This window comes from Pygocentrus nattereri, chromosome 18 (genome assembly GCF_015220715.1).
Source record: "Pygocentrus nattereri isolate fPygNat1 chromosome 18, fPygNat1.pri, whole genome shotgun sequence".
In the NCBI taxonomy this organism is placed as follows: Eukaryota; Metazoa; Chordata; class Actinopteri; order Characiformes; family Serrasalmidae; genus Pygocentrus; species Pygocentrus nattereri.
Genome location: NC_051228.1, coordinates 3,682,795 through 3,697,813, shown reverse-complemented (window position 1 = coordinate 3,697,813; position 15,019 = coordinate 3,682,795). Strand labels below are relative to the sequence as shown.

At 41.4% G+C, this 15,019-nt stretch overlaps 3 protein-coding genes across 7 annotated transcripts in view; all 3 read left to right on the top strand.

The window, feature by feature from the left end:
• The window catches only part of LOC108437803 (protocadherin alpha-C2-like), a 334,331-nt gene that overhangs the window by 68,240 nt on the left and 251,072 nt on the right, over positions 1-15,019 (top strand). The window contains exon 1 of one of the 5 annotated variants that reach the window (XM_037547153.1): positions 11,014-13,442. The exons of 3 other annotated variants lie outside the window; for them this stretch is intronic. In XM_037547153.1, coding sequence (XP_037403050.1) covers positions 11,040-13,442 — 2,403 coding nt within the window. In that variant the 5' untranslated portion in view covers positions 11,014-11,039. Of the gene's footprint in view, positions 1-11,013; positions 13,443-15,019 lie in introns of those variants that run through there. One more of the 5 variants, XM_037547178.1, reaches the window with a different exon arrangement.
• On the top strand, positions 1,681-4,290 carry LOC119265977 (protocadherin gamma-A11-like). Its single transcript, XM_037547189.1, has one exon. It carries the CDS (start codon positions 1,848-1,850, stop codon positions 4,266-4,268), a length of 2,421 nt encoding a protein of 806 aa, XP_037403086.1. The 5' UTR covers positions 1,681-1,847; the 3' UTR covers positions 4,269-4,290.
• Positions 6,630-9,672, top strand: LOC119265997 (protocadherin gamma-A11-like). Its single transcript, XM_037547418.1, has 2 exons — positions 6,630-9,199; positions 9,631-9,672. The coding sequence occupies exons 1-2, from the start codon at positions 6,797-6,799 to the stop codon at positions 9,670-9,672; spliced, it is 2,445 nt and encodes an 814-aa protein (XP_037403315.1). The 5' UTR covers positions 6,630-6,796.

Below are 15,019 nucleotides of genomic sequence, written 5' to 3'. Positions count from 1 at the left end.
TTTGGTTTTGAGAATTTGAGATGGTTTCTGTTTTCAGGGCTTGTGTTTGCATTGATAGTGACGTAAGAATTACCTGATTTCAAGAAATATTTGGTTTGAAAAGCTCCTAAGCTGCATAACAGCCAACCTTTGTTTAACCTTGTAATTCAGTAAGGAGGAGTTGGTGTAAGAACTTTCATGGCATTTCAGGGTTGCAAATGTCGTTTGACAAGTGAAGGAGCGTTTTCTGGGCATACAAAATTCTCATGCAGCAATGTAAACATAAAACATTTAAAGCCAGATGAATCATTTCTTCAATGGTTTGAGTTGTTATATTCACAAATTTAACAGGAAAAAAATAATTCCCAGTGAAATCCGAGCTCAATTTGCTGACACAAAATGTTTAATTTTTCTTTTATCTTTTTGTAACATGAAGCCAAAAAAAAAACGTTTCTGCAAATTGATTGGAAAAACATTTAGTGATTAATTTAGTGAACGTTCGTCTCAACACAGGACAGAACTGACTACCTAATTTGAATATCTAGACCAAATCAGGAAATAACGACCTATGAAGACTCTCATAGTAATTGTAATAAATAATTAATAAATAGAAACCATCACATGATATTTTTTTTAAATAATTCAATCATTTTTAATACCACGTCATGACAATAAAAAGCAAACGCATGCTTTTGTACTAGTTAAATTATTCATCCCTATTATTGAAATATTTGTATACACAATGATCTCATATTGTTGAGTCAAATAAATGGAATTAAGCTGTTAAACTGTTTTGCCAAGCACTGATTTTCTCCATCGTTTTTTTCTTAGTAACGTGGCTACTTTAGTTTACAATGAAATTGTGATCTTACGAGTTTGAGGAATTCTATGGTGATATATATATTTTTTTCATAATTAGGAGTATACACACTCAGAAAAAAAAGATGCGACACTGTCACTGGGGCAAGACCCTTTTTGTCACTGTGGTGGGACCCTCAGGGGTACATCTCAGTACCTTTAGTCAGGGAACATCACTGTACTAGAATCCATTGAAATTCTATTTTCTAAGCTGCACTGACTCCACACACCCCACCTTGCCTCCAGGCTTTTATTCTACTGCTCTGTTTTAAAACATTTGGTTATTAAAATGTACAAAAAACAACTTTTCATCTGGAGGAACTGATTTAAGCTTCACGATCAGACCTTAAAACCACTGTAGAACCTTTTGAAGGTACATTTACATTGTTTGTACCTTGATGAACGAAACATGTACCTGCATAGTACCTTTATTTCTAACAGTGTTAGCATGTGTAATGCTTTGATATTGCGCAAGTTATTTCCAAAAAAAAAAACTGAGTAGTTTGCTTTTTCCTTTTACCCCTAATATGTTCACTGTGTCTATGTTGTTGCTGTGGCTTTGGTTCAGCACCACAGTCGTGGACAGCGACCCAATATGAGCTTTTTACTGTATTGGTTTGCTATAGACATTTTAAACGTTTCTTTATTTCTATGATCCTGTGCAATTTGTTTTCCGTTTGTATGGCGTGACTTACAACGGCGATAAGATACTGAGTACACAACTAGTGCTTTTATAGTGTAGTTACTTGAATACATCACACTGCGTCGCTGTTCACCAGCCTAGACCGGAGGAAAGATCGTCCTCCCACTGTTTTAATATGCAATGAGAGGAGTGGTGGAAACTGGTGCAGGAGGCAGCGCCATTGAACCTTTGTGAGGTTATTTTCATGTGAGCTCTGTTGGATTTTTAACGACACATTTCTTAAATATATTTGTCCCTTTTATAATCTTCCGCAAAACTGGATTTTATCACTGGCTGTACTGGGAGCTCCTGGTTTGGAAAGCTTAATATGGAATACAGTGGATTTACTGCTCGGTGTTTTGTGTTTGGTGTAACGTCCATTCTCCTCTTGTTGTCGACGGTAAACGGAGATGTGAGCTATTCCACTCCAGAGGAGAGGAAGATTGGGTCTGTGATTGGGAATCTGGCAAAGGATCTGGGAATAAATGCGAAAACGTTGTCGCTGCGTAAAGCGCGTCTGGATGTCGATGACGGCAGCAAACGTTACTGTGACATAGACATGAAGACTGGAGACCTGATTGTAGCCGAGAGAATCGACAGAGAGCAGCTGTGTGGGTTCGTGACTGACTGTGCGTTAAAATTCGAAGTGATCCTCGAAAATCCTCTGGAATTACATCGCATTGTGGTAGAAATCACAGATATTAATGATAATTCTCCAGCTTTCGCCAAGGACGTTGTTAAATTAGAGATCAGAGAATCAGCTGATAAAGGCGCTCGCTATGCGGTGAATGAAGCCCATGACGCAGATATAGGAGTGAATGCTGTACAGAGCTACAAATTACAGGATAATCGATACTTTTCTTTCCTTTTCCATAATAATCCCGGTCAGGAAAAATATGGCGAGCTGGTTTTAGAGAAAGAGCTGGACCGTGAACAGGAGCAGGAGGTGAGGTTGATGCTCACCGCTATCGATGGAGGTAATCCGCCTAGATCTGCCTCTATAGTCATACATGTTACTGTACTCGATGCTAATGATAATTCTCCAGTCTTCAGCCAGACAGTTTATAAAGTGAGTCTGCGTGAAGATTCACCAGTTGGCACCACAGTAACTACAGTGAGCGCCACTGACGCTGATGAAGGCGCTAATGGTCAGGTGACGTATGAATTTGGACGGCTCTCTGGAGACGTGCTTGAATTATTTTCGCTTGATTCGGAAACAGGGGGTTTAATTTTAAGTGGAAACTTAGATTATGAAAAACAAACGATGTATGAATTAAAAATTGAAGCTAAAGATGGATCAGGACTGGCTTCTTTCGCTAAAGTTGTGATTGATGTAGTCGATGTTAACGACAACGCACCCACCATACAACTAAAATCACTCAGCAATCCGATTCCAGAAAACACGTCACCTGGAACTGAAGTAGGCATTATTAATGTACAAGACAAGGACTCTGAGAAAAATCGTCAGATTCGCTGCAGCATTCAGGGAAACGTTCCTTTTAAATTAACACCATCTATTAAAAATTATTTCTCAATCTCTACATCTGGTCCACTTGACCGCGAACTCACCTCCGAGTACAACGTTACAGTTATCGCAGTGGATGAAGGCAGCCCACCTTTATCCTCCTCTAAAACCTTTCAGTTATCTGTGGCAGATGTAAATGACAACCCTCCTGTATTTGAAGAGCAGTTCTACAAAGCTTATGTAGCTGAGAACAACAAACCAGGCACCTCTATCTGCTCTTTGGCTGCGAGAGACCCAGACTGGAGGCAGAACGGCACAGTGCTGTATTCTCTGGTGTCCAGTGAGGTCAACGGTGTTCCAGCGTCCTCATTTTTGTCCATCAATGCAGACACGGGGGTGATCCATGCTGTGAGGTCATTTGACTACGAGCAGTTCAGAAACTTCAAAGTCCAGGTTGTGGCCAGAGACAATGGCTCTCCTCCCCTCAGCAGCAATGCGACTGTGAGTGTGTTCATAACAGATGAGAATGATAACTCTCCACAGATATTATACCCTGCTCCAGAGGGGAAGTCTTTAATGACTGAGATGGTCCCCAAAGCTGCCCTTTCTGGCTCTCTGGTCTCCAAGGTGATCGCTGTGGATGCTGACTCTGGACAGAATGCTTGGCTGTCCTATCACATTGTGAAATCCACTGATCCGGGACTTTTCAGCATCGGTCTCCATAGTGGAGAGATCAGGGCGCAGCGGGACATCAGTGAATCTGACAGCATGAAGCAGAACCTTGTTATCTCAGTGAAAGATAACGGACAGCCCGCTCTCTCTACCAGCTGCTCTGTCTATCTGCTTATTTCTGATAACCTCGCTGAAGTTCCAGAGCTTAAAGACATGACTTATGAGGAGAGCAGCTCCAAACTGACGTCATATTTGATCATCGCGCTCGTGTCCGTGTCCACCTTCTTTCTGACTTTCATTATCCTGATCCTGGCTGTGAGGTTTTGCCGCAGGAGGAAGCCCAGGCTGTTGTTTGATGGAGCGGTGGCCATTCCCAGCGCGTACCTCCCTCCCAACTATGCAGAGGTTGAGGGAGCTGGAACTCTCCGCAGTTCTTACAATTATGACGCGTATCTGACAACAGGATCCCACACCAGCGACTTCAAGTTCATCAGATCCTACAATGATAACACCCTTCCTGCTGGTGGTACTCTGAGGAAGAGCCCGGATGATTCTAATATCATCAGTTTCTGTGAGGCAGGGGAAACGCTCGAGGTAAGATTTCTGTTTTAAGGGCTTGTGTTTCCTATTGATGATTGTGGTTTTTCGTCGTTCAGAGTAACAAATTCTTTTGCGTGATTATAATGAAGTTTTGGTTTTGAGAAGTTGAGAAGGTTTCTGTATTCAGGGCTTGTGTGTGCATTGATAGTGACGTTAGAATTGTGATGTGGTCTGACAAATGATGAGGTAACTTCACGAGATACAAATTTGTCATATAGCAATTTAAACATAAAACTGGATATAATTACATTCACCGGCCACTTTATTAAGTACACCTGTTCAGTTGATTGTTAACACAAATACCTAATCAGCCTGTCACACGGCCACAGCTCACTGCATTTAAGCATGTAGAGGTGGTCAAGACAGGTTGCTGAAGTGCAGACCGAGCATCAGAACGGGGGAAGAAAGGGGATTTAATTGACTTTGAACGTGGCGTGGTTGTTGGTGCCAGACGGGCTGGTCTGAGTATTTCAGAACGTGCTGATCTACTCGGATGTTCACGCACTCTGAGGAAGAGCCCGGGTGATTCAAATATCGTCAGTTTCTCTGAGGCAGGGGAAACAATCGAGGTAAGATTTCTGTTTTAAGGGCTTGTGTTTCCGACTGATGATGGTCGTCTTTTGTCAGGCAGTGTTACAAATGTTTTGCCTGATGTCAAGAAATGTCTGGTTTGAGAAGTTCCTGAACACACTATTCCTGCGATAATCTGTGTTTACTGTTGTATCACATTAATTAGAAGTTAATTTAAGGATTTTTATGATCGATCAGGGGAGGAAATGGCGTTTTTTTTTTTTTTTTTAGTGCTATTACATGTGAAAAAAAAATAGTGATGAATTTCGCCATTGTACGTTTTCAGATATGGCATTACTGACTACTTTAGCTGGGCAGCTAGACTAAGCAGAATACTTGGACTACTTTACGTTGTAACGGTCCGTACGCCTTGGTCAGATGGTAATAAATAAATATAAAAAAAATAAATAAATAAGTGAATTAAATAACAACATCAAGCGTGCCAGCCCTGTTCATGCTATTTTTTTTCCAAATAGCTGTACTTTATAACTGTAATTTGGAAAAATAAACTGTCACATGATATCAATTAATTCCTGCTTGATTTGGTCTGATTTTCATTCAGACTTTTTTTTTTTTTTGTGGCTCAGATAGACAAATCATATAATGTTGAGTCAATGGACAGTGTAGAAAAGATGTGAAGAAGAGGGTGCAGGCAGGATGGAGTGGGGGGGAGACGGGTGTCAGGGCTGATGTGTGGCAGAAGAATAGCAGCAAGAGTGAAAGGGAAGGTTTACAAGACAGCAGTGCTTCCTGCTATGATGGACGGTTTGGAGACTGTGGCTCTGTTTAAAAGACAGGAGGCTGAGCTGGAGGTGGCGGAGATGAAGATGCTGAGATTTTCGTTGGGAGTGACAAGGCTGGACAAGATTAGAAATGAGCAGATCAGAGGGACAGTGAAGGTGGAGCAGTTTGGAGATAAAGCCAGAGAAGCCAGGTTGAGATGGTTTGGACATGTGTTGAGGAGGAATAGTGGATATATTGGTCAAAGAATGTTGGAGATGAAGCTGCCGAGTAGAAGGAGAAGAGGTAGACCTCAGAGAAGGTTTATGGATGTAGTGAAGGTGGACATGGAGATGGTTGGTGTAAAAGTAGAGGAGGCAGTGGATACGGCAAGATGGAGGCAGATGATCTGCTGTTGCGACCCGTAAAGGGAGCAGCCGAAAGAATTATTATTATTATTATTATTATTATTATTATTATTATTATTATTATTACAATTTTAAGTGACGTCGCTACTTAATCTTATAAAGACAGTGTTTTGTGATTATTGTGAGAAGTTGGTCTGAAACACGTTTTCAGGAATACAAACCATGTAGATTTAAAAAACTGACCCACAGTCCTCCAAAATGACCGCGTGCCTTTCCCAGAAGCGACACAATATGTCCCATGAACTGCTTAATTTTACGCGCGTGTGGCCAATATTTTCATTAATTGTAATTAATTTGCCAAAAATGCATGATTTGCCTTTCCCACCTGGTTCTTGTGATGTTCCCAGGCTGTACATTTCCGCACCGTTGTTTAAGATCAGCACCACAGCCGCGGACAGCGGCCCCATATGAGCTTTACATCATAATCGATTGTGTCGGAATGTTAAAATTTTCTTTATTAGTTTGTTTCTTTCTGATTTGTTCTCCGTATTTTCATGGCAATACTTAGAACAGCTCAAAAGTACTGGGTACATGATGAGCGTTTTAACAGTGCAGTTTTTAAACACATCACACTGCGTCGCTGTTCACCAGCCTAGACCGGAGGAAAGATCGTCCTCCCACTGTTTTAATATGCAATGAGAGGAGTGGTGGAAACTGGTGCAGGAGGCAGCGCCATTGAACCTTTGTGAGGTTATTTTCATGTGAGCTCTGTTGGATTTTTAACGACACATTTCTTAAATATATTTGTCCCTTCTATAATCTTCCACAAAACTGGATTTTATCGCTGGCTGTTCTGGGAGCTCCTGGTTTGGAAAGCTTAATATGGAATACAGTGGATTTACTGCTCGGTGTTTTGTGTTTGGTGTAACGTCCATTCTCCTCTTGTTGTCGACGGTAAACGGAGATGTGAGCTATTCCACTCCAGAGGAGAGGAAGATTGGGTCTGTGATTGGGAATCTGGCAAAAGATCTGGGAATAAATGCGAAAACGTTGTCGCTGCGTAAAGCGCGTCTGGATGTCGATGATGGCAGCAAACGTTACTGTGGCATAGACATGAAGACTGGAGACCTGATTGTAGCCGAGAGAATCGACAGAGAGCAGCTGTGTGGGTTCGTGACTGACTGTGCGTTAAAATTCGAAGTGATCCTCGAAAATCCTCTGGAATTACATCGCATTGTGGTAGAAATCGCAGATATTAATGATAATTCTCCAGCTTTCGCCAAGGACGTTGTTAAATTGGAGATCAGAGAATCAGCCGTTAAAGGCGCTCGCTACGCTGTAAGTCAAGCCCGTGACGCAGATATAGGAGTGCATGCTGTACAGAGCTACAAATTACAGGATAATCGATACTTTTCTTTCCTTTTCCATAATAATCCCGGTCAGGAAAAATATGGCGAGCTGGTTTTAGAGAAAGAGCTGGACCGTGAACAGGAGCAGGAGGTGAGGTTGATGCTCACCGCTATCGATGGAGGTAATCCGCCTAGATCTGCCTCTATAGTCATACATGTTACTGTACTCGATGCTAATGATAATTCTCCAGTCTTCAGCCAGACAGTTTATAAAGTGAGTCTGCGTGAAGATTCACCAGTTGGCACCACAGTAACTACAGTGAGCGCCACTGACGCTGATGAAGGCGCTAATGGTCAGGTGACGTATGAATTCGGACATATGTCTGGTGACGTGCTTAAATTATTTACCCTTGACTCGCAAACAGGGCGTTTGATTTTAAGTGGAAACTTAGATTATGAAAAACAAACGATGTATGAATTAAGCATTGAAGCTAAAGATGGATCAGGACTGGCTTCTTTCGCTAAAGTTGTGATTGATGTAGTCGATGTTAACGACAACGCACCCACTATACAACTAAAGTCACTCAGCAATCCGATTCCAGAAAACACGTCACCTGGAACTGAAGTAGGCATTATTAATGTACAAGACAAGGACTCTGAGAAAAATCGTCAGATTCGCTGCAGCATTCAGGGAAACGTTCCTTTTAAATTAACACCATCTATTAAAAATTATTTCTCAATCTCTACATCTGGTCCACTTGACCGCGAACTCACCTCCGAGTACAACATTACAGTTATCGCAGTGGATGAAGGCAGCCCACCTTTATCCTCCTCTAAAACCTTTCAGTTATCTGTGGCAGATGTGAATGACAACCCTCCTGTATTTGAAGAGCAGTTCTACAAAGCTTATGTAGCTGAGAACAACAAACCAGGCACCTCTATCTGCTCTGTGACTGCGAGAGACCCAGACTGGAGGCAGAACGGCACAGTGCTGTATTCTCTGGTGTCCAGTGAGGTCAACGGTGTTCCAGTGTCCTCATTTTTGTCCATCAATGCAGACACGGGGGTGATCCATGCTGTGAGGTCATTTGACTACGAGCAGTTCAGAAACTTCAAAGTCCAGGTTGTGGCCAGAGACAATGGCTCTCCTCCCCTCAGCAGCAACGCGACTGTGAGTGTGTTCATAACAGATGAGAATGATAACTCTCCACAGATATTATACCCTGCTCCAGACGGGAAGTCTTTAATGACTGAGATGGTCCCTAAAGCTGCTCTGTCCGGCTCTCTGGTCTCCAAGGTGATTGCTGTGGATGCTGACTCTGGACAGAACGCGTGGCTCTCCTATCACATTGTAAAGTCCACTGATCCGGGACTTTTCAGCATCGGTCTCCACAGTGGAGAGATCAGGGCGCAGCGGGACATCAGTGAATCTGACAGCATGAAGCAGAACCTTGTGATCTCAGTGAAAGATAACGGACAGCCCGCTCTCTCTACCAGCTGCTCTGTCTATCTGCTTATTTCTGATAACCTCGCTGAAGTTCCAGAGCTTAAAGACATGACTTATGAGGAGAGCAGCTCCAAACTGACGTCATATTTGATCATCGCGCTTGTGTCCGTGTCCACCTTCTTTCTGACTTTCATTATCCTGATCCTGGCTGTGAGGTTTTGCCGCAGGAGGAAGCCCAGGCTGTTGTTTGATGGAGCGGTGGCCATTCCCAGCGCGTACCTCCCTCCCAACTATGCAGAGGTTGAGGGAGCTGGAACTCTCCGCAGTTCTTACAATTATGACGCGTATCTGACAACAGGATCCCACACCAGCGACTTCAAGTTCATCAGATCCTACAATGACAACACCCTTCCTGCTGGTGGTACTCTGAGGAAGAGCCCGGATGACTCTAATATCATCAGTTTCTGTGAGGCAGGGGAAACGCTCGAGGTAAGAATTCTTTTTCCAGGTTTTGCGTTTAAACTTGATCATTCACATATTTTTCATACAGAGCAAGAATATTTTTTTTGGCCTGATTTCAAGGAGAATTTGGTTTGAGAAGTGTGTAACTGTGGCATCAGTTGTTGACTGTTGTAATCCTGTATGGACGAGATGATGTAAGAACTTTGGTGGAGTTTCATCGTTGCAAATGTGGCCTGACTAGTGGAGAAGCATCTCCTACAAATACAAAACTCTCATACAGCAGTTTAAACATGATCACACATAAAACCAGGTCAATATCTTCATCCATAGGCTCAAAGGTTTAATTTCCATAAGGACCTTGAAATGTAAATAGACGTGAAAAACTTGCCGGCACAAAGTCTGTTTTGTTTTTTTCTTTTCATATTTTTTGTTACATTTTTGCTTATAAACCTTTACAGATGAACTTGTTTATTGCACACATCAACACATGGCAGTACTGACTGCCTAATCTGCATAACTAGACTAACTGACGAAAAGGCGACCTACTAGGATTTTTATTGGATTAAAAATTCAAAAATGAATTATATATATAATAACGCTACAGTGCTTTTATTAATTTAGTCCTTTTGAATGTTTCTTTTCTATCGCAAAAACACGCAAAAATTCGTTGTATTTCCACTCACGTTATTTCTCTCTTTGTTCTTATTTTATTCTTTTATTCTTTGTACAGCAGTCAGAGGAAAGGCCCGTATTTTTTACTCAAATAAAATTAATTGACTTAAGTTTTTAGCGTGTTTTTTCAAGAACTTATTTGCTCTAACAAACTTTTATTACTTACGTGGCTACAGTAGCTTTCAGTGACAGTGTGTTGTTATTAGTGTGAGTGATTTGATAGTGAAGTCCTTTTCAAAATTAAGAGCGGACGCTTTTCCTCGCATTTCGACAAATATTTCTTTTGACTGTTTTTTTTTTTTTTTGAATAATCTACGTTTCTCTTCAGCCTTACTCCTGTTTTACTGAGCTTATATTTAAATGCATGGAATTTAGCCTTTCAGCACAGTTTATTTAAGTGGTAACTCTCGGCATTTAAACCTATTTTTTTCATGTAATTTTCTTATTTTTATATTTTATGTTAATTACTCAAAACATTTTTCAATGGGAAAGGGGAAGATTTTTAAAGAGCAGTAAGGAAAAATAAATTACTTCTGAAAGGAGCCCTGAAATCTAAACAATCCCTCCAAAATGATCTCTTGTAACTTCAAGAAGTGGAGGCGGCGTGTCCCCAGCTTCTGCCAGTGCAGTCATTATTTTTATTTTGTGTAAATTATTTACGAGAAATGCTTTTTTTTGTTTGTTTGTCTTTCTGGTCTCTGATGTATTCATTCACTGGGCGTATGTTGTTGCACTATGGCTTTAATTCAGCACCACAGCCGTGGACAGCGGCCTGATATGAGCCTTTTATATTATATTCGTTTGCTTTAGAAATTTTATACATTTCTCTATTTGTCGCTCCTGAGTAATTAGTTTTCCTTCAGTTTGTGGCGTGACTTAGGACAGCGATAAGAGTCTGTTTAAATAATTAGTATTTTTGAAGTGCAGTTTCTTGAGCACATCACACTGCGTCGCTGTTCACCAGTCTAGACCGGAGGAAAGATCGTCCTCCCACTGTTTTAATATGCAATGAGAGGAGTGGTGGAAACTGGTGCAGGAGGCAGCGCCATTGAACCTTTGTGAGGTTATTTTCATGTGAGCTCCGTTGGATTTTTAACGATACAATTCTTAAATATATTTGTCCCTTCTATAATCTTCCGCAAAACTGGATTTTATCACTGGCTGTACTGGGAGCTCCTGGTTTGGAAAGCTTAATATGGAATACAGTGGATTTACTGCTCGGTGTTTTGTGTATGGTGTAACGTCCATTCTCCTCTTGTTGTCGACGGTAAGTGGAGATGTGAGCTATTCCACTCCAGAGGAGAGGAAGATTGGGTCTGTGATCGGGAATCTGGCAAAGGATCTTGGAATAAATGCGAAAACGTTGTCGCTGCGTAAAGCGCGTCTGGATGTCGATGATGGCAGCAAACGATACTGTGACATAGACATGAAGACTGGAGACCTGATTGTAGCCGAGAGAATCGACAGGGAGCAGCTGTGTGGGTTCGTGACTGACTGTGCGTTAAAATTTGAAGTGATCCTCGAAAATCCCCTGGAATTACATCGCATTGTGGTAGAAATCACAGATATTAATGATAATTCTCCAGCTTTTGCCAAGGACGTTGTTAAACTGGAAATCACTGAGTCAGCTGATAAAGGCGCTCGCTATGCCGTAAGTCAAGCCCATGACGCAGATATAGGAGTGAATGCTGTACAGAGCTACAAATTACAGGATAATCGATACTTTTCTTTCATTTTCCATAATAATCCCGGTAAGGAAAAATACGGCGAGCTGGTTTTAGAGAAAGAGCTGGACCGTGAACAGGAGCAGGAGGTGAGGTTGATGCTCACCGCTATCGATGGAGGTAATCCGCCTAGATCTGCTTCTATAGTCATACATGTTACTGTACTCGATGCTAATGATAATTCTCCAGTCTTCAGCCAGACAGTTTATAAAGTGAGTCTGCGTGAAGATTCACCAGTTGGCACCACAGTAACTACAATGAGCGCCACTGACGCTGATGAAGGCGCTAATGGTCAGGTGACGTATGAATTCGGACATATGTCTGGTGACGTGCTTAAATTATTTACCCTTGACTCCCAAACAGGGTGTTTAATTTTAAGTGGAAACTTAGATTACGAAAAACAAACGATGTATGAATTAAACATTGAAGCTAAAGATGGATCAGGACTGGCTTCTTTCGCTAAAGTTGTGATTGATGTAGTCGATGTTAACGACAACGCACCCACCATACAACTAAAGTCACTCAGCAATCCGATTCCAGAAAACACGTCACCTGGAACGGAAGTAGGCATTTTTAATGTACAAGACAAGGACTCTGAGAAAAATCGTCAGATTCGCTGCAGCATTCAGGGAAACGTTCCTTTTAAATTAACACCATCTATTAAAAATTATTTCTCAATCTCTACATCTGGTCCACTTGACCGCGAACTAACCTCAGAATACAACATTACAGTTATCGCAGTGGATGAAGGCAGCCCACCTTTATCCTCCTCTAAAACCTTTCAGTTATCTGTGGCTGATGTGAATGACAACCCTCCTGTATTTGAAGAGCAGTTCTACAAAGCTTATGTAGCTGAGAACAACAAACCAGGCACCTCTATCTGCTCTGTGACTGCAAGAGACCCAGACTGGAGGCAGAACGGCACAGTGCTGTATTCTCTGGTGTCCAGTGAGGTCAACGGTGTTCCAGTGTCCTCATTTTTGTCCATCAATGCAGACACGGGGGTGATCCATGCTTTGAGGTCATTTGACTACGAGCAGTTGAGGAACTTCAAAGTCCAGGTTGTGGCCAGAGACAATGGCTCTCCTCCCCTCAGCAGCAACGCGACTGTGAGTGTGTTCATAACAGATGAGAATGATAACTCTCCACAGATATTATACCCTGCTCCAGAGGGGAAGTCTTTAATGACTGAGATGGTCCCCAAAGCTGCTCTGTCCGGCTCTCTGGTCTCCAAGGTGATCGCTGTGGATGCTGACTCTGGACAGAACGCGTGGCTGTCCTATCACATTGTAAAGTCCACTGATCCGGGACTTTTCAGCATCGGTCTCCATAGTGGAGAGATCCGGGCGCAGCGGGACATCAGTGAATCTGACAGCATGAAGCAGAACCTTGTGATCTCAGTGAAAGATAACGGACAGCCCGCTCTCTCTACCAGCTGCTCTGTCTATCTGCTTATTTCTGATAACCTCGCTGAAGTTCCAGAGCTTAAAGACATGACTTATGAGGAGAGCAGCTCCAAACTGACGTCATATTTGATCATCGCGCTCGTGTCCGTGTCCACCTTCTTTCTGACTTTCATTATCCTGATCCTGGCTGTGAGGTTTTGCTGCAGGAGGAAGCCCAGGCTGTTGTTTGATGGAGCGGTGGCCATTCCCAGCGCGTACCTCCCTCCCAACTATGCAGAGGTTGAGGGAGCTGGAACTCTCCGCAGTTCTTACAATTATGACGCGTATCTGACAACAGGATCCCACACCAGCGACTTCAAGTTCATCAGATCCTACAATGACAACACCCTTCCTGCTGGTGGTACTCTGAGGAAGAGCCCGGATGATTCTAATATCATCAGTTTCTGTGAGGCAGGGGAAACGCTCGAGGTAAGAATTCTTTTTCCAGGTTTTGCGTTTAAACTTGATCATTCACATATTTTTCATACAGAGCAAGAATATTTTTTTTGGCCTGATTTCAAGGAGAATTTGGTTTGAGTCGTTTGTAACTGCGGCATCAGTTTTTGACTGTTGTAATCCTGTTTGGACGAGATGATGTAAGAACTTTGGTGGAGTTTCATCGTTGCAAATGTGGCCTGACTAGTGGAGAAGCATCTCCTACAAATACAAAAATCATACAGCAGTTTAAACATGATCACAAATAAAACCAGGTCAATAACTTCATCCATAGGCTCAAAGGTTTAATTTCCATAAGGACCTTGAAATGTAAATAGACGTGAAAAACTTGCCGGCACAAAGTCTGTTTTGTTTTTTTCTTTTCATATTTTTTGTTACATTTTTGCTTATAAACCTTTACAGATGAACTTGTTTATTGCACACATCAACACATGGCAGTACTGACTGCCTAATCTGCATAACTAAACTAACTGACGAAAAGGCGACCTACTAGGATTTTTATTGGAGTATAAATTCAAAAATGAATTATATATATAATAACGCTACAGTGCTTTTATTAATTTAGTCCTTTTGAATGCTTCTTTTCTATCGCAAAAACACACAAAAATTCGTTGTATTTCCACTCACGTTATTTCTCTCTTTGTTCTTATTTTATTATTTTATTCTTTGTACAGCAGTCAGAGAAAAGGCTCGTATTTATTCGTCAAATACAATTAATTGACTTAAGTTTTTAGGGTGTTTTTTCAAGAACTTATTTGCTCTAACAAACTTTTATTACTTACGTGGCTACAGTAGCTTTCAGTGACAGTGTGTTGTTATTAGTGTGAGTGATTTGATAGTGAAGTCCTTTTCAAAATTAAGAGCGGACGCTTTTCCTCGCATTTCGACAAATATTTCTTTTGAGCGTTTTTTTTTTTTTTTTAAATAATTTAAGTTTCTCTTCAACCTTACTCCTGTTTTACTGAGCTTATATTTAAATGCTTGGAATTTAGCCTTTCAGCACAGTTTATTTAAGTGGTAACTCTCGGCATTTAAACCTATTTTTTCATATAATTTACTTATTTTTATATTTTATGTTAATTACTCAAAACATTTTTCAATGGGAAAGGGGAACATTTATAAAGAGCAGTCAGGAAAAATAAATTACTTCTGAAAGGAGCCCTGAAATCTAAACAATCCCTCCAAAATGATCTCGTGTAACTTCAAAAAGTGGAGGCAGCGTGTCCCCAGCTTCTGCCAGTGCAGTCATTATTTTTATTTTGTGTAAATTATTTACGAGAAATGCTTTTTTTTGTTTGTTTGTCTTTCTGGTCTCTGATGTATTCATTCACTGGGCGTATGTTGTTGCACTATGGCTTTAATTCAGCACCACAGCCGTGGACAGCGGCCGGATATGAGCCTTTTATATTATATTCGTTTGCTTTAGAACTTTTATACATTTCTCTATTTGCTCGCTCGTAAGTAACTAGTTTTCCTTCAGTTTGTGGCGTGACTTAGGACAGCGATAAGAGTCTGTGTAAATAAATAGTATTTTTGCAGTGCAGTTTCTT

Bases quoted from the DNA above. Each gene is read 5' to 3' on its own strand.
- LOC119265977 (XM_037547189.1), top strand. From the start codon at position 1,848: ATGGAATACAGTGGATTTACTGCTCGGTGTTTTGTGTTTGGTGTAACG.
- LOC119265997 (XM_037547418.1), top strand. From the start codon at position 6,797: ATGGAATACAGTGGATTTACTGCTCGGTGTTTTGTGTTTGGTGTAACG. The intron at 9,200-9,630 runs GTAAGAATTCTT...AAACCTTTACAG, and splicing joins AGGCAGGGGAAACGCTCGAG to ATGAACTTGTTTATTGCACA.